The following is a 25,204-nucleotide window of genomic DNA, read 5'->3' as shown; positions in this document are numbered from 1 at the left end:
TCCTGTCTTGGCTCAACTTCCTGATGCTAGCGATTGCTTCGCCTCAACCCTTGCTCTCGATGGACGTCAATGGATTTATTTCTGTCCGATCTGATCTGTTGTCTCGCCTCTGTTTTGTTCGGCCTTCCACGCAGCCGCTTTTAATAAGCGATCCGCGCAGCTCTCCGCCTCATGCACGAGGACGAGTTCCACCAGGACTCGGTCCTGTTTTGTTTTCAAAACAAATCTCAAACATACTTAGCTATATCCGATTGCACCAAGAGAAACCGCCGAACCTGCCGCTGCCTCCCACATACGCACGCCCGCGTTGGGCTCCGCTGGCCCGCCTCCAGCCGCCCCGTGCTGGACCGCACCTTGCCCCAACTACGTGTCATATCCTTGCCATAGGCGAACCTAGGATTTGGGATTTTGGTACAAGATCTCAAGTTCCAGAGAAAGAGTGTCGTGGGGAGGAAGAAGATACAGCTGGATACAGAGGAGGACGAAAAGGGGAATCAACTCTGCTATCCTACCACTCTCTACTCGGCACATTATATAGCCGTGCCTACAAGCCCACTGGGCTCACACTCGCACACGGCCCAGTGCCTGGTTTGAGTCTTCAGTCGCCGTTCCGCCACCCGATCGCGCCTCCTTCCCTCGAAGACGTACTTCCGTCAGTGCTGGTGCAACCTTCAGCGTAGCAGTACTGACATGAGCTCCCCCTGAAATTCCAGCTTGTCCCCAAGCTGGTGCCAATGGAAAAGGTTGGTGGACTGTGTCATAGTCCTCCCAAGTAGCACTTGCTGCTGGCAACCCAGACCATTTGATAAGAACCTGAAGCAAGGAAGCATTCCCCTTCTTGACCAGGCGTTTGTCCAAAATTTCCTCAGGAACCACATTCATCCTGTTAAGCAGCGGTGGTTCTGGCAATGTCGTGTAAACTGGTGTGTGATCTGGCACGTGAGTTTTCAATTGAGACACATGAAACACAGGATGTATCTGACTGGTGGATGGGAGTTCCAGCTTGTAAGCCACTGTTCCCACTCTCTCGAGAATTTTATACGGCCCAAAGAACTTCATTGCCAGCTTTGGGTAAGGTCTGTTGACCACAGAATCTTGAGAATAAGGTTGCAGCTTCAAGAACACTGTATCTCCCACCATGAACTCCCTGAAAGTCCTGTTCTTATCTGCATCAGACTTCATCTTCGTTTGAGCTGTGTTCAAGTGTTGGTGCAAAAATTCAGAGTACTGTTGCCTTTCATTAAGCCAGTCCTGCAATTCCAACTGTTGTGATTGCAAGGGTTGGGGTAGATTTCCCAAGTTTGGCTCATGTCCATAGAGTGCTTTGAATGGAGTACATCCCAGGGAAGAGTGATAAGTAGAGTTGTACCAGAATTCTGCTAAAGGAAGCCAAGCTGCCCATTGCTTTGGAGTATCATTGACAGCACATCTCAGGTACATTTCTAGGCATTGATTTACCCTCTCAGTCTGGCCATCAGTTTGTGGGTGATAAGCAGTTGACATCTGCAGTTTAGTGCCCCACAGTTTGAACAACTCTTTCCAGAAATTACTGGTGAAGATCTTGTCTCTATCTGAAGTAATGGTGTAGGGCATACCATGTAGTTTTACCACTTGCTGCAGAAAGATATGAGCAATCTGAGCTGCCGTGTATGGGTGTTTAAGTGGTATAAAGTGACTGTACTTAGTGTATCTGTCCACAACTACCAGAATGCAAGAGGATCCATTGGACTTGGGAAGGCCCTCAATAAAATCCATGGAGATATCCTCCCAAGGGCGCCTAGGTATTGGTAAAGGTGCCAACAACCCAGGATATTTGCAGTTTTCATGTTTAGCTTGCTGACATATCTGACATTGTTGCACAAACTCCTTAACTGCAGTTTTGATTCCGGCCCAATGAAATAGCTTCTTGATTTTCTGATAAGTAGCCAAGCTACCCGAATGCCCTCCTACAGGAGAAGAGTGCAGTGCCTCAATGATCTTAGTCTGTAACCCTGCATTGGCTCCCACCCAAATTCTTCCTTGATGTTTTAATAGACCATTGTCCAAAGAATATTCAGGTTCTTCCTCAGGGTTAACAGCTAGCTTCTGCAAAAGTTGTTGAGCTTGTGTATCGATATCATAGGAATTGAGGATTTCCTGAATCCAAACAGGTTGAGAAGTAGACACAGCAGGCAATGCAAATACATGGCCTATTCTGGAAAGTGCATCTGCAGCTTTGTTCTCCGGACCTTTCTTGTACTGAAAAGAAAACTGCAATCCCACTAGTTTAGTCATTGCTTTTCTCTGAAGATCTGAAGTAAGTTCTTGTGTTCCTAACTGACAGAGGCTCTTGTGGTCTGTTTTGATGACAAAAGGACCTCTGGAAATATATTGTCGCCATCTTTCAATGGCCATAATAATTGCCATGAACTCTTTCTCATAGATACTCAGTTTCTGGTTAGCTGGCCCTAAAGCTTTGCTGTAATAAGCCACAGGATGCCCTCCCTGTGTTAAAACAGCTCCAATACCACTATCACAAGCATCCGTTTCTATGCAAAAGGGTTTTGCAAAATCTGGCAATACTAGGACTGGAGTAGTGGACATAGCCTGTTTTAACTGATCGAATGCAGCTTGAGCTTGCTCGGTCCACTCAAAACTTTTCTTCTTCAGTAAACTAGTCAGTGGTTGTGCCAAGATGCCATAGTTCTGCACAAACTTCCTATAGTAGCCAGTGAGACCCAAAAAACCCCTGAGTTCAGTAACTGTAGTTGGTCTTGGCCATTGTACCATAGCGGTAGTTTTGGCAGGATCAGTGGACACCCCCTTATCAGAAATGATGTGACCCAAATATTCCAACTCCTGTTGGGCAAAAGAGCATTTACTGAGTTTAGCAAACAGCTGGTGCTCCCTTAAAACTGAGAGGACTTCTTGAAGATGCTGTTGATGTTGTTCCAAATCTTCACTAAATATCAGAATATCGTCCATGAATACTAGCACAAATTTTCTGATAAATCTTGCAAAAATTGCATTCATTAAACATTGGAAGGTAGCTGGAGCATTTGTCAACCCAAAAGGCATAACTCTAAATTGATATTGCCCTTGATGTGTTTTGAAGGCAGTTTTTTCCTCGTCACTTTCCACCATTCGTATCTGGTGATAACCAGACCTGAGATCTAATTTGGAAAACCACTTTGCACCTGCCAGTTCATCCAGCAACTCATCTACGACAGGCAAAGGAAACTTGCTTTTTACTGTCACTGAATTCAGTCTTCTATAATCCACACAAAATCTCCACATTCCATCTTTTTTCTTGACCAACAGGACAGGTGATGCATAGGGTGACATGCTAGGTTTCACAATTCCTGCTTGGATCATCTCCGCTACTTGCCTCTCGATCTCATCTTTTTGTAAGGGCGAGTATCTATAGGGCCTGGAATTCACAGGTGCACTGTTTGGAAGAAGAGAAATAGCATGATCAAATTCTCTGTGAGGGGGTAATCCTTTAGGTTCTTGAAAAACATCTTCAAAAGTTTTAATAGTATTCTGAATGCATTCAGGAACAACTGATGTTTCCACCACAGCCATTCTGGACAATACAGCTGTGGCCCAAATATCATTGCCCTTCTGGCACTTCACCACTTGCTCCATGGATAGCTCTTGCAATTCTGTAACTGGAGGAGTCTGCAGCCCTTGTAGCGTGATTGTTTTATCTCCCCTCTGAAACTGAATCCATTGATCTTGCCAATGACAGACCATAGGGCCCCACTGCGACAGCCAGTCCATACCTAAGATTGCATCATATCCTCCCATAGCAAGTACTTTCATATCAGTGGTAAATGTGTGGCCCTGTATCCACCATTCTAGTCCCTGAATGTGTTGTGTGCACTGTAGCTGTTCACCATTTGCCACTTTGACTATTAGTGGTGTTGGTAGATCCTGAGCTTTGTACTTGAGTTTGTCTGCCAGCTGTTGGTCAATAAATGTGTGAGAACTGCCCGAATCCAACAAGAGGAGCATGACTTGATTGCCAACCAATGCTCTCAATCTGATGGACTTAGTATTGGTTGTGCCCGAAAGTGCATTCACAGATAAATAAGCAGCTGCTTCCTCTGCAGCCTCTTCTACTGCAATGGCATTAAGAACATGGTCAGATAATTGCACTTGTTGTTCTGCAGCTTCAATTGCTTTGGCTTGGGCATTTTGCTTGCTAGTGCAAACATGGCCAGGGCTGAATTTCTCTCCACAGCTGTAACAGAGACCATTCTGTCTCCTGTAGTCCTTGAGCTGCCTTGCTTTCCACATATCTCCTGCGGAGAGCTGGGATTTTCCAATATAATCTCCTTTGGTCGTACTTCCCTTGTGAAAACTGAATTTGCTAGTTTTAGTGGCTTGCTGTTTAGCTCTTTCTAACAGTGCTTCTTGCACCAAAGCATACTCCACTGCAATAGTAACAGTGGCTGGTAACTGAATTTCCACTGCAGCTCTGATTTCTTCTTTAAGACCCAACATGAATTGAGTGACCAACATTGTTTCACTCACTCCTCCCTCATACATCCGGACCTGGTACACCAGCTGATGGAACGCAGATCTGTATTGTTGCACAGTACCTTCCTGTTTCAATACAAGCAGCTCTCTCATGCAGTTCCTATGCACATTCACATCAAATTCCTGTATGACAGCAGCACAAAAATTTTCCCAAGTGCCATAATGATCTGTCAGTTTATAAGCCTGAAACCAGTGTGCTGCATTACCAATCAGATGCAGAGATGCGGACATCAACTTAAAGGACTCAGGGATCTGATATAACTGGAAATATGCTTCACAATTATCCAACCAAATACGGACTCCCTCTCCCTCGAATTTTGGAAACTCCATTTTCGGCATCCAAGTCCGCTTGTTTTGCTGTTCCTCCAAGGGACGTGGGGAATTTGGTACCTGTTGCTGATGAGATGCGCGGTCCCGCGGAGGAAGTAATGGTGGCGGAGGAGGTGGTGGTGGTGGTTGCGCATGCGTCGAAAACGGTCGCCCACCGCTCTGACCCGTAGTCGGAGATGCGGCCAAACATCCCGGCTCCGCCAACCTGTTCAAATCAGCCTCCCGTGCATTGCTTGACTGCTTCAGATGACGAGCCACTTGAACTTGTTCCTGATGAATCTCCCCGATCGAACTCACCGACAGATTCACCTTGCTCTGCACTTGATCTAGGCGCTGCACTTGTTCCTCGAATTTCGCATCCAATCCATCAAGCCTGGCCTGGATCGCCTCGATCCCATCCACCTTGGCCTGCAGGAGCCGCAGCGCCTCGAACTCCTTCATCACGCGCTCCTCGAACGTTCCCATCTCGTCTCGCAGGTACCTTGTTTGAGCACTCGGCTTGAACGGCGCCGTTGCCGCCTGCTCTGAATCGATCCGAACGCTGATCTCGGATTTACAGCCGATCGCCGCAGCAATCAGCCCACCAACCAGTCGATGTTACCGGATCGATCTCGAGGATTTAGGCGCAGCGGGGACCGACGAAGCTCTGATTACCAACTGTCATATCCTTGCCATAGGCGAACCTAGGATTTGGGATTTTGGTACAAGATCTCAAGTTCCAGAGAAAGAGTGTCGTGGGGAGGAAGAAGATGCAGCTGGATACAGAGGAGGACGAAAAGGGGAATCAACTCTCTATCCTACCCTCTCTACTCGGCACGTTATATAGCCGTGCCTACAAGCCCACTGGGCTCACACTCGCACACGGCCCAGTGCCTGGTTGAGTCTTCAGTCGCCGTTCCGCCACCCGATTGCGCCTCCTTCCCTCGAAGACGTACTTCCGTCAGTGCTGGTGCAACCTTCAGCGTAGCAGTACTGACACCGCGTTGCCGCACATGCTACTGCTGCAGTCTGCAGGTCACCTGTCAATCTCGTCGACTCCAAATCTAACTAAACGCTGCTCGACGCAATTGCGTTGCCATGCCGTATTTTCCGATTCCATCGCCGACGCCTGATCTTTCTGCAGTATCTTCACCTCTTCTAGATCAACCAGACAATCACCTCGTAACCTAGCTCATGATACCATTTGTTAGAATAAATCCGAGGTACGCGATCGATCCACCGAGAAACAAGCAATCACAGACAATGACGACACCGAAATTTGTTAACGAGGTTCAGCGAACTCGCCTACTCCCCGGGACAATGACTACGGGCGCTCCTCCCCGAGATACCACAACACCGACCACCCGGGCGCCGGCACAAGCCGCCGGCACCCCCTTGCGAGCATGTCGTTATCTAGTCGTCATAGGTTACAACGTGGGATGCCTCTTCATATATAAGAGGCCAAGGGTACAACGTGTCCGACTACGACACTACACGTATCCTACCCACACTACAACACCAAGTCCAAGCATAACCCAACTAGTACAAAATATTCGACACAAACACAACAGACAGAACTCATCATAGACGACAGGTTAGCACGATATGATGGCCAACATTCGGAACAAATCAAATGCCGACAGGTTAGCACGATATGATAGCCAACATTCGGAACAAATCAAATGCTGCACATGGAAAAATTAATGCAACGCAGTTGCTCCTTTCGGTTTCGGGGCCAAGATTCTCGATCCACATGGAACACAAAGATGTTAAGAACTGATCAATGGCATAAAAAGTGAACAGCACCATACCACACCCCTCTGTACCACCTAAATGGAATCATCTAAAATTAATACCCCGACAGATCACCCAAACAAATTGCATACAGTCGAATTCAATGGCAAGATTTGCTCACTTGCTGTTCCGGGTGGTATTGCTGAACAGGCAAAGCTATTCAACAACCTTGGAAACCTTGGGAACCACCACCGGAAATGTGTCGATCTCGTCCATCCAGGGGTTGTTCTGCTCCTTCGCTGGGTTCACTGACCTCAGCGCCTTCCAGACAGCGCTGTTGCACTTGAACCCCGAACCGAACGCTATCTGCCAGATCCTGTCGCGCCTCCTGATCCTCCCCTTGGCCTCGCTGTAGGCCAGCTCGTACCAGAGCGAGCTGCTGGACGTGTTGCCGAACCGGAAGAGAGTCATCCGGGACGGCTCCATGTGCCAGTCGGTGAGGTCCATGTTCTTCTCTATCTCATCAAGCACAGCGCGCCCACCAGCGTGGATGCAGAAGTGCTCGAATGCCAGCTTGAAGTCAGGAATGTATGGCTTGATCTTCATCTTGAACAGCTTCTTGCCAACCAATGTGACCATGAACAGCAGCTGCTCCGAGAATGGCAACACAAGCGGGCCAAGCGTTGTGATGTTCGTCTTGAGCGCATCCCCAGCCACCGCCATGAGGTCCTTGGACAGTGCCACGCCAACCTTGCCGCTATCATCCTCCTCCTGGGTGACACAGCTGAAGCACTTGTCATCTGCACCCTTGTGAGTCCTCACAGTGTGTATCAGCTCGTACTTGGACCTCCTCCTGTCTGAGCGCTTGTTCGACAGAAGGATCGCAGCGCAGCCCATCCGGAACAGGCAATTTGACACAAGCATCGACCGGTTGTTCCCAAAATACCAATTCAGGGTAATGTTCTCCGTGCTGACCACCATTGCATACGAGTTGGGGTGCACCTGGAGCAAATCCTTGGCCAGATCTATCGACAGGAGCCCGGCACTGCACCCCATTCCTCCCAGATTGTAGCTGACTATGTTCCCTCTGAGCTTGTAATGGTTCACCACCATGGCGGACAGTGACGGTGTTGGGTTGAACAGGCTGCAATTCACAACAAGAATCCCAATGTCCTTGGGCTTCACCCCGGTCTTGGCGAGCATGTTGTCGATGGCACCGAACATGCAGACCTGCGCCTCCTGGCGCGCCAATTCCATGGAGGGGTTGGGCGGCACGGTGACCAAGGCGGGAGGGATGTAAGTGTCCTCACCCAGACCCGAGCGCTCGAGGATCTTGCGCTGGAAATCGAGGTTGGCTTCGGTGAAGTTGCCGGTGAGCTTGGAGCAGCGCATGAAGGTTTCACGCGAGCACCGGCGCTCCGGGCCGGGCTTGTAGCAGCCAAAGTCGACGAGGTAGACGGAGCGCGGGCGGGTGAGGAAGTAGACGGTGGAGAGGAAGACGAGGAGCGTGGAGCAGGCGATGACGGAGAGGAGGTTGAAGCGGAGGTGCGTCCACAGGTCGGCGACGTCGCCCGGAGAGAGCGTGGAGAGGTGGACGGCGATGAGCACGATGAGCGGGGTGAGCAGGAGGTACATGCCGTGGGTGATGAGGTAGTGGTACCCCAGCTTGACGTACTTGAGCCGCACCGACTGCAGGAAGTCCGGCAGCCGACGCGACGGCGACGGCGAGCTCGCGCATTCGCCGGCGCCGGCACCGGCACCGGCCGGCGGCGTGCTGTCCTCCATCGACATGGTGCCCCTGCGGATCGAGGAAACGCAGATTTCCGTGGGTCAGATAAACGGCGGAAGAAATTCAAAATGCGAGATCTGGCAACTGAAAGTTTTAACCCCTAGTAAATTCTAGACGGCAAAACGAATCTTGTATTGCCCCGGCACGAAGGTGCGAATCGAGATGCGTTTCGAGTTCATGGCCGCCTACCTCCCTCCCTCCCTCCCTCCCTCCCTCGGTTACCCACGAGGCAGTCCACGGCCGATAAGAATAATATACAATAAAAATACAGTATGTAATTCAGAACGGAAATGACACAGACGGATTCCGAAGCATACCGCTCAAATGGCCGGAGCGACGATCAGCGCCGCCGGGCTCCGCCTCGGAGACGGCGCCGGGTCCTCGTCCGCCTTCTTCTGGCGCCGCTCGCACTCGTCTCTCTCCTGACCTTGCCGTCGCGAGCAACACGGGAGGGGGAGGGGGAGGAGGAGAAGGGAAACGGAAGCCGGCATTTAATAGATGGCACGAGGGGGGAATAATCGTGGTGGCCCACCAGTCGGCGACGGGGACGGCCAGCTTGGATGCAGCCGGCGGCTCGCGACGGACGGCTGGATGGTGGGGCGACGACCGGGCGCCGCGCGTCTGACTGGGCTGCTTAGTTGGGTACAGTTTAATGTACCCGTAAGGGCGATCTGTTCCGCGGCCACGTGGGGCCTCGCATGCGCTGGTTTGCTGGGCTGTGCGTGGGGTGTCAGTGACAGCTGTGCGTGATTCGTTGCTTTGGAGCTGGGGTATGGGTTTAGCGGAGAGAACGTGGTGGGAGCGAGCGAGCGATTGGAGTTTTCCGGCGGAACGGCCGGCCAGCGTTGGAACGCGATGTAACGACATCCGCGAATATTACTGAGCTGACTGTATTTTTAAAAAACAAAGCACAGTGGTTCCCATGTTCTCTTTTTCCTCTGCAGATTTCAGGGACAGCTCGCCACATGCTGCAACCTCTGCATTCCAGCGTATTTTGCGAGCAATATCACGGACCAACATATTTCTTCTTTTAAAACCCATCAGCCCGGCCGCGAGCCGTCAGATTTACCACATCAGCCGAACGTGCCTCCATACTGCAACACCGGTCCTATTGCGGAATTATATCTGTAACACTGATTTTGTTGCAGAATTATTTCTGTAACACAGGTTTTGTTGCAGAATTTTTTTTGCAACATCAGTTTGTTGCATTTTTTTGCAACTGAGATCTTGTTGCAAAAAATTTGCAACAGAAGTTTTGTTGCAAAACGTAAACCCATCATAGAGTATTGCAACATCGCATATGTTTCGGAAACATAGCTCATGTTGCAGAAGCGAGTTCATTGAAGAATGGTATGCGGGACACGTGTCACGCAGGGAAGGTGGCGGACGCCCATAGGCCGAACCCCCGCGTTCGAATCAAATTGCCACTGCCCGTCGTCGTCTGCAACCTCTGCATCGGCAGATCTTCCCCTAACTCCGTCAACTTCCTTCTCTAGTTGCCATGGTAACTAGATCAGATCCCTAGCGCCCACACCCCCCATCGACGAAGAATAACGGCAACAAGCTCATAGGTCAGGAAACCTGTCTCCTCCTCCTTCACAGGTCAGAAAGATGGCGACTGGATCCACAGTTCCAACCGCTCATGTTTACTCCCTTCTGCCCTCCAACGATCACAAATTTGCCATGTTCTATCATGGATCTGATCTAAGAAATTAGGTTTCATATGCTATCAGTAGGTGTTCGAAAAGGATGTTTGAGATTCACTAAGAACAGGAAAGAATAGAGCGACGTTTTGCAATGCAATAGAGTACAATCAACTCATTTCTACAGGACCATTGTTGCCACTACTAGAGCAGTACATGAGCTTAGGTACGATGCATGATCAAAAAAGGACAGTTGACATGTTTGTGGACTTCAAAATGGTATTCTACTTATGTAGTACTATGACGTTGTTTGCAGGTTCTTATAACACAATCACACAGGCAGGGGTACCATGGCAAGTTGGAACACGAGGGGCTATCGGTGATATATATATATATATACAGGAAACCAACTTCAAGTAGCAAATGTGGAAAATCAAGGTAATGAAATAAAGAAAAATAGCATGTCCATGTGGCGAATATAACTTGCAAAGGATGGCAAGACTTACGAGTATTTGCAAAAACACAGGACCATCATGCAGCACGTGGCGACAGGTGGCAACCGGATACCTGCCATCAACATTGTACGGAGGTGAGACATATGAAACTGATTTTGCGAATAGTGTATCAGGAAAGGAACTAGATGGCGTTGGTGCTTGCATGGTGTGACGATAAAATGAAGAAAAAGATGGCAACTCAAATTTGTAGTTGATAGAAATGAAGAAAATGATGGAAAGTGCAAATAACAAGCATACACAGTTGTATTTGCCACATGTAGAAAAATGTGTGGGCAGTTGCCATGTCTCAACAACTACAGTTGGCATATCTAAACAACTGCAGGTGCCATGTATCAACAACTGCAGTTGCCATGACTCAACAATTGTAGTTGCCATGATCGAATACTACATATGCCATGTTTTAAAAAGCTACAGTTGACATGCATGTCCCAAAACAGTTGGTCAATCCTTGTCAACTATAGTTGCCTTCCTAGGTGGACTATGTTTGACATGATTTCAATGTTAACCAACCACACCAGCAAATGTCTCGTGGCAAGCTTCACCATTGCAGGCCGTCAGTAATGCAGATACAGCGCACCAAATTGAAGTGTCACACCAACTTTAATTAGCACATGTGGCACAGCAAGGTAAAATATCTGAACCAAGAAAACGTCATGCATTTGCTTTGTGCAAAAGCGTTGGGAACGGTGCATTTGTCACGGTGGGGGTGGCAAATGCCACCAAGTGAATATGACCATTAGTAATCTATGATCATATGGTCTGTGTGTATTTGTCATTTGTGATTATCTGCATTTGCCATGTAGGCTCATATCTAGAATGCAAGTTTTGATGTTGAGATGTTGGTTGCCATGACCTGGCAACTGCAGCTGCCATATTAGGTAAACTGCAGCTGCCATGGCTAGAGAACTGCAGTTGCCATGCATGAAAAAATGCAGATGCTCAAGAATTGCATATATATGAATGATATCATGCCAAAAAAATGATAGGTTACAGTTGCCATGATTTCAAAGATGCACATTCCAGCACTTTATACATGTAAACTTATACAACTGTAGTTGTGTACAATGTTTCAGATGTAGTTGCCATGAACAAAAATTGGATGCAGCTGCTATCATTTCATTACGACGAATATGCCATTCAAGCAATACTGCTTACAAAACACACCTGATTTTTTGCAGGAGCTTCAGCTACAATCAAGTGGCAAAGGAACATCTATTGCGGGAACCTCAGAGCACATTGAAGGAGCATTCCACGAGCAAGTCACCGATGCTGCCACAAACAATGCGAAATCAGTGTCAGAAATGGCAATCGTTGCAGCAATGCCGACAAGCACGCCTCTGTACACCAGCACAAGCAACACTCAAGCAGATGAAACAACCACCAATACTGAAGTAAATGATGAAACTAATGACAAAGCGCAAGGGGAAGAAGAAGATGGACAATCGGAAATCATGATACCTCAACCACCATATCTTGGATGGAGATTTGGTACTTTTGAAGATGCCAAGGAGTACTACCAGAGATATGCGATGTTCCATGGATTTGCGGTGAACACAGAATACCATAGAAAAATTAAAAAAACTAACAAGTACAACAAAGGTGAGATAAGGTGCTACAAGGCATGGAAGAATAAGAAAGGAAAAGGTGTTGTGCTTGTCGTGCCGGGATGAAAGAGAGGCATCATTCTCAAAACGGGATGCCTTGTCCGGTTGAAGTTAAACACAAATGGAGCATGGTGGGTGGTCACGGAATATGTGGAAGAACACAACCACGACCTCATAAAGAAGTTTGACCTAGTAAAATTTCTGAGCGCCCACAGATGATTCAGTCCCATTGAGAAGAAATTCATAAGGTTGCTACATGATTGTAACATCGGTCCATCAAGAATGGTCCAAATACTGTCACTGATCCACAACGGAGATGGGAGCCTGAGTAGCATGCCTTACATACCAGCAGACGTCAAAAACCTAAAGGCAAAGTACCGTAGAGAGAGCAGGTTGGCTGACATAGAAGCCACGATAGCCTACTTCGAAGAGAAAGCAAAAGCAGATAGTGATTTCTTCTACAGGATAAGGTTGGACAATGAGGACCGTGTCAGAAACATGTATTGGGTGGATGGTGCTGCAAGAAGAGCCTACAAACATTTCCGTGATTGCATTTCGTTCAACGCAACATATCTCACGAATATGTACGAGATGCCCTGTGCTCCATTCATAGGAATAAACAACCACAATCAGTCCTTGTAGTTCGCTTGCGGTCTCGTTCGGAACAAAGATACCGATGGTTACACTTGGCTGTTTAAAACCTTCTTGGAGTGCATGGATGGACTAGCTTTGATGAACATAATAACGGACCAAGATTTTAGCATGTGCGCAGGCATAGAGGAGGTCTTTCCGTTGGCAGTGCACAAGCACTGCAGGTGGCATATTATTAAGAAGGCTGAAGAGACGCTAGGACCATTCTTCGCTGACCGTCTAGAGCTACACAAGGCATTCGAGTTGTGTGTGGAACACAACTTGACGGTGGAGAAGTTTGAACGGAGCTGGATGGCTACGATTGAAACGTACCAAGTCCAAGACAACGAGACACTAAATAGCTTGTGGGAGAAGCAAATGTACTGGGTGTCGACCTACTTCATGCAGTGCTTCTTTCCATTTTTGCAGACTACACAATGTAGCGAAGGGTTCAATGCTGTTTTAAAGCGTTACGTGAGCCCTGGCAACTCATTGCTGCAGTTTGCCAAGCAATATTCAGCTTTGCAACAGAAAAAACTGGGATCTGAGCTACAGCAAGAAGCAAACACCGCACTCAAGTAGCCTAAATTGCTAACATACTTACCGATGGAGAGACATATGAGCAAGATATACACCAGCAAGATATTTAACAAGTAAGCGATTGATCCTACGATCTTATTTGCCATGTACATTCATCATTGAAAAATGATAAAAAAAAAGTAAATAAATATGTTTGCCATATCTGCTGATTTGAAGCTGACATCTGTAGTCAACACATGAATGCAAAATAAAAATAAATAAACATGTAGTTGCAAAAACAAATATTAGCTGTTGCTTGTTGTGAAACAAAGTATAATTGCCACTTTGAATGTGTTGTGGGTGCCATGTGGGATGTAGTTTAATTGCCATGTATGATGCAAGCTTTATTTTCACATGGCAAATGCATTGAGAGCAGCATGATTCAGTTGCAGTACCATTAAAGTTGGGACCGGTCTAGCTGGCGCCCGGGCGCTAGCTAGCGCCCGCGAGCGGCCGGCCCCTGGTCCGGCAGCACGTCTAGTCTTTGCCACATACTAAAATGGTAAAATTATTGTACTTCAAAAGTGATAAAAAGTACATTGCTAATTAATCATCTTATGTGGTCTCTTCTCATGTGATGAATGCCTGCATGCACTGCATTAATGTTCCTTGTGTTCATCTCTTGTGCATTAATTTTTGGTTTTTATAGAAGACATATCTTCTAAACCACGTGTCAAAATCAGATATGTTTTCACCCTTGAAACCCTCACGACGTGCTCTTCAAAAGTAGACCCCGCATGGGGATGTTTCGACGAACTAGTCTTCCTGCCAACTAAACATCAATGTGTGCGCAACTAGACTATATTGCCGCGCCAACTGAGCATATGTGTGCGCCAAATAGTCCTGCCAACTAAACATTAACGTGTGTGCAACTAGACTACATTGCCGCGTCAACTGAGCATATGTGTGTGCCAATAGTCCTACCAACTAAACATCAATGTGTGTGCAACTAGACTATATTGCCGCGCCAACTGAGCATATGTGTGTGTAGCTAGTCTTTCTGCCAACTAAATATTAATGTGTGTGCAACTAGACTACATTGCCGCGTCAATTGCGCATATGTGCGTGCAACTAGTGTCCTGCCAACTAAACATCAATGTGTGTGCAACTAGACTAAATTACAAGCTAACTAAGAATATATGTGTGCAACTAGTCTTTCTGTCAACTAAACATCAATGTGTGTGCAACAAGACTATATTACAAGTCAACTAAATATCAATGTATGTGCGACTAGTCTTCCTGCCAACTAAATATCGATGTGTGTGCAACTAGTCTTTCTGCCAACTAAACATCAATGTGTGTGCAATTATACTACATTACAAACCAACTAAGCATCAATATGTGTGCAACTAGACTACATTACAAGCCAATTAAGCACAAAGTAGCTGAATATAAGACTTTCAGAAAATTAACAGGAGTTCGGGGGCAAAAATGACCAGAGGGAGATGCCGGTTCAACACTTCTAACCCGTGCCAGCCATCTCAAGCTTGAGGCTGTGCGCAACCGAGACTAGTAGAATAAAACAGTGGCATAAGAGACTTATAGATAGCAAAATGTTGTGCATGAAGTTCAAAATGTGAAGTGAAAAGTACTGGTAAGAAAGTATCAATGTCGACCGGTAGTTTGTAAACAAAGTTTGGCATGTGGAAAATAAAAATGCAGTTGCCATGTGCAGGGCACTTCATCTGCCATAAGACAACAAACTGTAGTTGCCATGTACAATGCACTGCAGTTGCCACATGGCAACAACTGCATTTGCCATGTGTAGTGCACTGCACTTGCCACATGGCAACAACTACATTTTGCCATGTGAAGTGCACAGCGGTTGCCACATGGCAACAACTATGGTTGCCATGTGCAGTGCACTGCAGTGGCCACATGGCAACAACTGCAATTGCCAAGCACAATGCACTATAGTTGCCACATGGCAACAACTGCAAATTGCCATGTGTCATCAACTATAGTAGCCATGCATCAACCTCTACAGAACCAAGAAATGACAACTGCATGTGCATCCCATGAGATTTGCCACCACAGTTGAGAACCCAATTTTTTTTACCTTGCACTATGGGATCTGCAAACTTGACAGCCTTCCTGCCATCAGTCAGTGGTTGCGCCATCATTGGGACCATGCCTGCCGGGAAAGAAAAAGCAACAGGCATAGGATTGTGCACTTGTACATCTGGAGTACTGTCGATTCCTAGACTAAAGCTCGGTGGGGTGAAAGCCATGGGGTGCCTCTGCTATCTACGAGCCGGATTGCGGACAAATTGATTGGTAGAGTCTAGAGGTGACAGATCAACAAACATGTCTCCCTCATCTGATGCAAGATCATCAGGCTTGTTAGTAGGTCGGGGCGTGCTGTCAGCAATCTCAACCACAAGTTTCTTGCATATCTTCCTGTTTGGGATGTAGGGGACACCAACGTTGACAGGGAGCTTAGAAGTGCGCAGATTTAAGCTGGTGTTCTCCACGACAGTGAAAGACGCAGTGTGCTCTGAACGTCCACCTCCTTCAGTAGAGCACGGCTTACCAGCTGCGTCTGTTGTACTAATGACTTCCGTCTTATCAGGTACATTGCTTTTGGCAGACGGTGGGAACAGTGTGGAAGCAGACACGTAACCAGAGTCATCTCTGCTGCTCTTAACTACCTGTGGTGCATTGGATAACTATGCAGGAATCTTGCAGGGGCTACGCAGCCTAGGTGGTAGGCCAGACCGCACAACGGTAACAGTTGCAGCCAGTGGACCACCAGCTGCTGGAGCCGTTGGGACATGAGAGTCAACTATGGATGGCATTTCATTCTGAAATGTGGTCGCATCCCCTTCTTTCGTGGACACAGAAGTGCTACCAGCCACATGCTTGGAATCCGTATCAGATGAGCGGGAATCTTCCTTGTTTAGGTTGACCTCGGGAGCGTCCACTTCAACACTTGTTGATCGGGTGGCATGGGTGACAACAACATCTCTCATTGCCACCAGGGTAGGCAATATCTCAGCAGTCCTGGCAGATACAGACTCATCACTCCCAGATGTACGGATGTCTGCCGTTGTTGTCTGCACATCTGCAACCGGCGGATATGCGCGGCCCCTTGCATCAGAGCTAGCAGAAACAATGGACGGTGCATCAGCAGATTGGTCGACTGGCAGCTCATGAATGCCTGCAACATCAGATGTCGACAACTTGGAGTGAATGCGTTCAAGTGGGTCTCTGGTAGTACGACTGGTCAAGCGTGTAGTAGTCTTCTTGACCCTGCAAAAAAAAGGAATGTGTCGAATGATAAACGGCCATTCAAGAAAACACATGAAGAGAACAAAAATGGTGAGCACTAGGAACAAAAATGAATTGCCATGGTAGTCATCATAAAAATGAAATATGAGTGATATGCCAGAGCTACCATTTGAAAACAAGGTAAGGATGAACACAAACGAAGTGCAAAAAAAGTGGTTGAAGTAAGTAGAAGCTACCAGTTGCCATATGAGTGGACAAAGATTTTCCATGTGGTCTAGTAAGCAGTTGCCATGCAGAATAAGCAGGAGTTTCCATGAAACAAATTCAGATCAAAAAACAAACAGTTGCCATGTGGGACAAACATGATTAGCCATGTGTCAAGTTAGACAGTTGCCATGAGAGGTAGACAGTAGTTGCCACCAAAAAAATGGGACAAGTAAAAGGTTGTATATGATTTAGAATGCATCGAACAAAATTATGATCACCCAAATAATGACTTGTCAAGCTCATTGCATGCAATTGCCGTGAAAAGAATTCAAAGAGGATGCATTTCCATATCACGACGTAAAGAAGATAGCTCAATCACACACAAAAAAGGTAGATAAAAAACAGATAGGGAGAACCCACTTCTTGGTTGTCTTCCTCAAGTCTTCCAGCACGATAGGATCCCCGATGTTGGACGTTGATGTGCGAGGAGACGACCTAGTGGAGGTGGTGGCAACAGCTGCGGGAGCCCCCTTGTTCAACCGGGCAGAAACACAGGTTGCCGTAGGTGCTTGTTTCTGCTTAACTGATCATCCACCAGCTGTCGCCTCACTGCACGTACAAGAAAAATGGCAAAGAGTGAGCAAAAAATTGCAAAATATAAACAAGTGTGAGACACAAAAATAATGGCGCACATAGGGATGACAAAAAGTAGGGTTGTTAAAAAAGAAGAACAAAATAAAACAGTAAGTAAACATCAAACCTCCTCCTAGCAGCTACAGGATCAGCCCTACACCTCTCCCCAACATTGCCTTGGACATCATCCTCTGGAGCCCTGCCCCTCTTTGAGAGCGAAACCCCCGTGTCTCTCGCAGCATTCAGATCAATGCCTCCCTCCGGTAGAGGAACTTTCGGTGCAGCCTTGTCCTGCTTGCCCCCCACATGATCTTCGTGATGTTCATCGTGGTCACTGTCGTGCGGCACATTCTCCATGTCATCGTTGCCGTCCTTGTCGAGACCAGCATCAATGCCACCAAAACCATCCCCGTCTAGCTCATCTTGTGTGTTAGGAAGCTCCTCAGAGCTGTTGTAGTCATACCAGCCACGACAAAAAGTTGGACGATGTGTCTGTTTTCCAATAAATGATGTGAAGTGCCTCGCAACCGCATCACTGTCAGAACCGTTAAGTGTTGTCCAACCCTCGACCAACTTCCCAAGCAAGCTGGTCATGTCGGAAGCAAACTTCTCAACTAGGTGCTCAACAGGTGCCCTTGCCTGGTCAGAAAACAAAAGGTAAAAAAAATACAAAACATATTAGAGACACGTGATTAGGAAAAATAAGGTAGAACAACCATAAAAGAGCAATCAAATGCAACATAAAAAGTAATTTCAGAAAACAAATAAACATGCTTCACCTCAACGGGACAAGATGGAGCTGAATGCACATCCATCCACTTGCCAAAGTTTTGTGGCCCACCAAACACACTGTAGTCTATAGCATGCTTGGCCATCAGTTGGAAAAATAGCAAAAACGACTAAAGAAGTCAAGAAAGAAAAATAAGAAGCAGTGACTAAAATTATGGATTGCAAGGAAAAAAAGGAGTTTCAATGGGGAACTACAGAGTTGCCGTATGGAGACAAGTATGGTTGCCATGTGCAGTCAACCATGGTTGGCAAGTTCTTTATGACTCGTTAGCCATGATGGATGTGGTTAGGCGGTGTAAAAGATGACACAACCAACCTGAAGTTTCCCATATTTTGTATCAGAAACCCTATATGCAGCAAGTACAGCCTTGACAACATTGTACGTCCACGCAGAGACGACAAACTTATGTGCGGGCGGCGGGCCTCCTATCCTAGTAAAGTTGACAGTAGACAAATCAAGACTATCGACGTACATGAGCTAGTTTGCACAATAAAGCGAACAAGTAAATCAGAATATGACAATGATCAAATGTTGTCAAGGAAAAAGAAAACATATAGAAATGCGGGGAAAAAAGAAAAGGAAAATGACCATGGTTTAAACATCATTGGTAGTACAATGCTCCTTGAGTCACAAGTTTAAAAAAAAGTAAAACAAAGAGATTTGCCATCTACATATATTCTTAGTTTTCACCTATATATATTGTTAGTTGCCACCATGTTATGTCAGCAGTTGCCATGTTATTATATTCTTAGTTGCCACCAGTTCAACACTGTAATTGCCATCCAGATTATATAAATAGAGATGAACATATGAAGTGGTTCACTATGTGTACTATAACTAGAAAAATGAAATTGCCTTGAAAACACCAACTACAGTTGCCATGTATCAAACAAACTTCAATTTGTCATGAAGAAGTCACAAACAAAAAATAACAAAGGGTTTCCACGCACGATCAACTATGATTGCCATAAAAAATCAGATAAAAGCTCTATCAAGAACTATGGTTTGTTCAGACTATGGCCAAACAGAGATACTAAAATGCAAAAACAGTTCAGTTGCCACTTATTAACAACTGCAAAATGTTGATTTATGAAAGAACGAATCGTGATAAGAACATTTTCATAAAGAGTAGGGGGGGATACCATTAGATGCAAGCGACATCCCTTTTGGTACATCTTATTTGAGAATGCATCATGCAGGAAGTCGACAATGAATTTACACCAATTCATGTTTTTAACATCTTTCAGCTTCGCCTGCACAAACACAATTCGGGGAAAAAAGATGCCGCGTCGGCATTCAGTAAAACATTAAAACTGGTAGTGACTAACTTCTACATGACATCGAAAACAAAAAGATTGTATGTAAAAGAATAAATAGAGTGCATTCACCAAGATAGGAAAGCACTTCTTGCTTGGATGAAGAGATGTAGTAGGCGCAAATACAGCCGAGATCAAGTACATGAGTAGCTTCATCTCAAAAACCTCGCCATGGGTTGTCATCCCCTCCAGCGAAGTTGCCAAAACAGTCATATTAGGCATGGAAGCCATTCCAAGAAACAAACGGGCAAACAAAGTTTCCTCAATGTTGTTGTTCACTTCATAAGGGACTTTGATTTCTCCACGGGGGACACCCAAAGTGTAGAACACAGATTCCTCATTCAATGGCAATCTTCCGCGTCCCGGAATCACAAATTCCCTAGAAGCAGGCTCATATATCTCGTCGAGCTAGTCACATACAGGATTTACTAGGTTCATGCACCGAACCATCATCAGAGCCTGCATACCCATCTCACCGGTAGCTACCTTCTACTTATCAACAAATCCCTGTGTCAGTATAGTCAGGCGTTCTTGTGAAGCCTTATTATGCAGACACTTCTTCTTCTGCATAACACAAAAAGAATCATTTTGTTGCCATGTTGCAATGTAGTAAAAATTAGTTCTAACAAAAGAATGAAAACTTAGTATCATATTAAAACATAGGGGAAGAGTGACCTCATCCCCACGATTATGTGGCGGTGGCTCCATGAAGTCATGATCATCATCTTGATGGTCGCCACGAGCCATATTTGCTACCGTAAGAGCAAAAACACGTTAGTGTGAAATGAAAACACATCAGACAAATGTAGAAACTGATACACTAAGTAATGAATCACTGGATATCATCATTAATAGAAAATGAAAACTGCTACATTTACCCCACAGTTTTAGCATGTGAAAAGGTTGTAATTGCTATGTGCTGAACATGCATAGAAAGGCAAAAAATAACCAATTGGAAAGCAGGTGCGAAAACATGGCAACTGGATATGTGTTTGCTTCTCAAGAATGCAGTTGCCATGTAGGAGATTCAAGTTGCCATATTGGTAAAATAAACAATGTGGCAACTGAGAGCAGTACATCGGAACACCAAACCACCATTGTCTAACAATTAGTGTGGCAACTAACACATTGGCTTAATAAAAAGGACATGCCACATCTACTAAGTCCAGGTTGCCATGTTAACAAAACAAAAAGATGTGGCAACTAAGACACGATTGATTGATTGATTCAGTTGTTCGGATATACACAACCAACGACATGTGAATTAATGTGTTTGTTGGCTACCAACAGTACGTAACAAGAGAAGACAATAGATTAGATGGATACATACTCTGCTTTTAGAACTCTGAATATATACTCTGCTCAGTGCAGAGCCAAAAAACGGAACATAGATGGGGCCAAGACATGTCATATAATGCTAGCGGGGGCCAAATATCCTAAACATAGCTAAATTTGTCTGACAAATGGAGGATTAGGAGTACATATATGTGTACTATGAGAACATAGGGGAGGCAAAGGCCCCTGCCAGCACCCGCTGCCTCCGCCACTGACTCTGCTTTGCTCTGCTTTGATTATATATAGAGTGAAGAATGTGCATGAGAAAATCATGAATAGCAGATATGTGCTAGTCCACAACATGTAATGTGGCAACTCACACATTGCTCTGGTGAAAAAAATGAGTTGCCATGTACTGCAGTAAAATATGTTGTCCTATCACAGAACAATATGGCAACTAAGTGAGTACATGGTACATACAAAACTGCCATCACTCTACATATGACATGGCAACTGTCATACTTGATTTTTAGAATTAGTTGCCACTTAGAAGGATAGTTGATTCAGAAACACAACTATCACTCCCTGAATTTGGATCTCATGAAACTACCATTATCCTACATAGGACATGGCAACTACATAGTTCATTCAGAAAATTAGTTGCCATCAACAAGGATAATTGTGAAATAAAAACAATTATGTTGAAATTGCCATGAATGCCATGATCCTATACATTGAAATGCACCTACCTAGATCTAGGGTTCATACACAACTATCAAACCCCTCAGTTCGACAACAACATTGCCCTGAAACGCTGAAGATCATAGCCCTCAAGACAAATCGCAACTAACAAATGGAAACAAAATCCCTCACACATGTAATCGCATCAATCTAATTGCCACCCCGGGCGAGCCTCACCGGCTTGAGTACCATCAAAACGGCGACGGGGCTGTGCAATGCCACCGTAAAATAGTACACGCACGACTCCCCCACCGACGGGGACGCCAGAGTGGCCGCAAATCTGCCTGAATCTGCGGGGGAGGGGGGAGGGGGGCTCGAGAGAAGTGATACAAAGGAGGAAGGGGGGAGAGTATAGAAGCTTCCACGGTCTTACCTCCTCACTTCGGCTGCTCCGGCGACGCTACTCCAGTCCAGCGAACACCAGCAACAGCCGCGAATGTTGTCGACTCTTCCGCCGGCACCGATGCATCCTCTTCTCGTCTTCTCCTTCAATCAAGCGGAACTGCCTCTATAATATTGGTTTGGGGAAATGAATGAGACGGGCATAGGAAATGAGGGGGAGTGGCCAGTCGAGGGAAACGACGATATAAGTCATGCGCCATGCGTGCGGGCGCGACGTCGATTCCACCGCACGCCTCCGACTCGCAACCGTTGACGACGAAGTGGTAAACGCGTGCGGGCGAACTGCTACATACACCGCACGTCGCCCATGTCCTACGTGGCAACAAAAAATTGTGCCATTGTGCCATGATTCGTGCAGGTTTCAATGGACGGCGATAAAGGCGTGTGGGCGGGTTGGAGAAGTGCCACACGTGTGGCAGCAATTAGTCTTTTCAAAATATTATTATCTCGCTTGTGGACCCACCTGTCAGTCGGAGGAACTACAACCCAGTAGGCAAACTTATGGACCATCCGCTACGAGAGTACTATGTCAGAAAATATTATTGTCTCACTTGTGGACCCACCTGTCAGTCGGAGGAACTACGACCCAGTAGGCAAGCTTGTGGACCATACACTACGAGAGTAATGGAGGACGTCAACACGTCTCCCATGGGGGCTCCCCTCTCGCCACTAGGCCTCGGCGTTCGGTATAAACCAAAGACTGTTCCGTATTTTATTAATTTTGCTTTGTTGAAATGGAAACTGAAATTGGCAGTGTAAAAATAGGTAACCGATATTTCTGTTGACCAAAAATTTCAGTTCAGTTTTTGTATATACCGATACATCAAGACACGAATAGTATGCTTTGTGCTTGTGCCCAACGGCACTCACGCATGGCCTATTATATAAATGATTTGCTGCCTACTTCTCCTTAAACAAACAAGGTGGGACTAAACATGATGGTTGCCAGCTGGTAGCTCTGCCTTATACAAAGGAGCCCACTAAGTCGACTAAAATAAAATAAGAAAAGAAGCCCACAGACTCATGTAGTCACGTGGCTGAGCTTCCTTTAGGCCTTGCATGCATGTTGGTAGCAGGGCTTGCACTGTTCGGTATCTTTTCCGGTTAACCAAAAATAAAACCAAGCCTATTGAACTTAATTAGGTTATTGAGTGTAGAAACCAAACTTTTATGCACCATTGATAAAAACCGAAAATTCTCTTTTCTCGGTTACGGTTTCAGTTCGGTGTTCGGTTTGTCGGTTTTTACGCCCACCCTGATATGTCTCCAACGTATCTATAATTTTTGATTGTTCCATGCTATTATATTACCCGTTTTGGATGTTTATGGGCTTTACTTTACACTTTTATATCATTTTTGGGACTAACCTACTAACTGGAGGCCCAGCCCGTATTGCTTTTTTGTGCCTATTTCAGTGTTTCGATGAAAAGGAATATCAAACGGAGTCCAAACGGAATGAAACCTTCGGGAGCGTGATTTTTGGAACGAACGTGATCCAGAGGACTTGAAGTGCAAGTCAAGAAGTTGTCGAGGCAGCCACGAGGGCCGAGGGCGCGCCCCTATCTCGTGGGCCTCTCGGGCATCCACCGACCTACTTCTTCCTCCTATATATACCCACGTACCCCAAAAACATCAAAGGCGACAACGAAAAGCTATTTCCACCACCGTAACCTTCTGTATCCGTGAGATCCCATCTTGGAGCCTTTGCCGGTGCTCCATCGAAGGGGGAATCGACCACGGAGGGCTTCTACGTCAACACCATAGCCCTTCTGATGAGTTGTGAGTAGTTTACCATAGACCTTCTGGTCCATAGTTATTAGCTAGATGGCTTCTTCTCTCTCTTTGAATCTCAATACAATGTTCTCCTTGATCTTCTTGGAGATCTATTCGATGTAACTCTTTTTGCGGTGTGTTTGTCGAGATCCAATGAATTGTGGGTTTATGATCAAGTTTATTTATGAGAAATATTTGAATCTCCTCTGAATTCTTTTATGTATGATTAAGTTATCTTTGTAAGTCTCTTCGAATTATCAGTTTGGTTTGGCCTACTAGATTGATCTTTCTTGCAATGGGAGAAGTGCTTAGCTTTGGGTTCAATCTTGCGGTGTCCTTTCCCAGTGACAATAGAGGATAAAAAGATGTGGTTTATATCATATTGCATGAGTTTATCCCTCTACATCATGTCATCTTTCTTAATGCGTTACTCTGTTCTTATGAACTTAATACTCTAGATGCATGCTGGATAGCGGTCGATGTGTGGAGTAATAGTAGTAGATGCAGGCAGGAGTCGGTCTACTTGTCACAGACGTGATGCCTATATACATGATCATGCCTAGATAATCTCATAATTATTCGCTTTTCTATCAATTGCTCGACAGTAATTTATTCACCCACCGTAATACTTATGCTATCTCGAGAGAAGCCACTAGTGAAACCTATGGCCCTCGGTTCTATCTTTTATCATATAAGCTTTCAATCTACTTTTATTTGCATCTTTACTTTTCCAATCTATATTATAAAATACCAAAAATATATTTATCTTATCATACTATCTCTATCAGATCTCACTTTCGCGAGTGGCCGTGAAGGGATTGACAACCCCTTTATTGCGTTGGTTGCGAGTTCTTTATTTGTTTGTGTAGGTGCGTGGGACTTTTGAGGAGCCTCCTACTGAATTGATACCTTGGTTCTCAAAAATTGAGGAAAATACTTACGCTACTATTGTTGCATCACTCTTTCCTCTTCAAGGAAAACCAACGCAAACTCAAGACGTAGCAAGAAGGATTTCTGGCGCTGTTGCTGGGGAGGTCTTCGCTCAAGTCAATACATACCAAGTACCCATCACAAACTCATCTCCCTCGCATTTACATTATTTGCCATTTGCCTCTCGTTTTCCTCTCCCCTGCTTCACCCTTGCCGTTTTATTCGCCCTCTCTTTCCCAATCTTCTCCTTTCTCTCTTTTGCTTGCCTTTTTCTGTTTGCTTGTGTGTTGGATTACTTGTCGCCATGGCGCAAGATAATACCAAATTGTGTGATTTCTCCAATACCAATAATAATGATTTCCTTAGTACTCCGATTGCTCCTCTTAATGATGTTGAGTCTTGTGAAATCAATGATGCTTTGCTGAATCTTGTTATGAAAGATCAATTCTTCGGCCTTCCTAGTGAAGATGCCGCTACACATCTAAACAACTTTGTTGATTTGTGTGAGATGCAAAAGAAAAAAGATACGGATAATTATATTGTTAAATTGAAGTTATTTCCGTTTTCACTTAGAGATCG

At 45.6% G+C, this 25,204-nt stretch overlaps 2 protein-coding genes across 2 annotated transcripts; both read right to left on the bottom strand.

Annotated features, from left to right (window-relative positions):
• Window positions 1-6,455: 6,455 nt before the first annotated feature.
• Window positions 6,456-8,966, bottom strand: LOC123136897 (3-ketoacyl-CoA synthase 11). The gene is made up of 2 exons (XM_044556400.1): window positions 8,674-8,966; window positions 6,456-8,365 (listed from the first exon to the last, which is right to left on the bottom strand). Exon 2 carries the CDS (start codon window positions 8,356-8,358, stop codon window positions 6,784-6,786), a length of 1,575 nt encoding a protein of 524 aa, XP_044412335.1. The 5' UTR covers window positions 8,359-8,365; window positions 8,674-8,966; the 3' UTR covers window positions 6,456-6,783.
• Window positions 8,967-15,208: 6,242 nt separating this feature from the next.
• Window positions 15,209-19,556, bottom strand: LOC123134068 (uncharacterized). The gene is made up of 4 exons (XM_044553417.1): window positions 19,331-19,556; window positions 17,526-18,037; window positions 17,186-17,374; window positions 15,209-16,579 (listed from the first exon to the last, which is right to left on the bottom strand). Exons 1-3 carry the CDS (start codon window positions 19,415-19,417, stop codon window positions 17,353-17,355), a joined length of 621 nt encoding a protein of 206 aa, XP_044409352.1. The 5' UTR covers window positions 19,418-19,556; the 3' UTR covers window positions 15,209-16,579; window positions 17,186-17,352.
• Window positions 19,557-25,204: the final 5,648 nt, after the last annotated feature.

This window comes from Triticum aestivum, chromosome 6B (genome assembly GCF_018294505.1).
Source record: "Triticum aestivum cultivar Chinese Spring chromosome 6B, IWGSC CS RefSeq v2.1, whole genome shotgun sequence".
Taxonomy (NCBI): domain Eukaryota; kingdom Viridiplantae; phylum Streptophyta; class Magnoliopsida; order Poales; family Poaceae; genus Triticum; species Triticum aestivum.
This window is presented reverse-complemented; position numbering and strand designations above follow the sequence as displayed.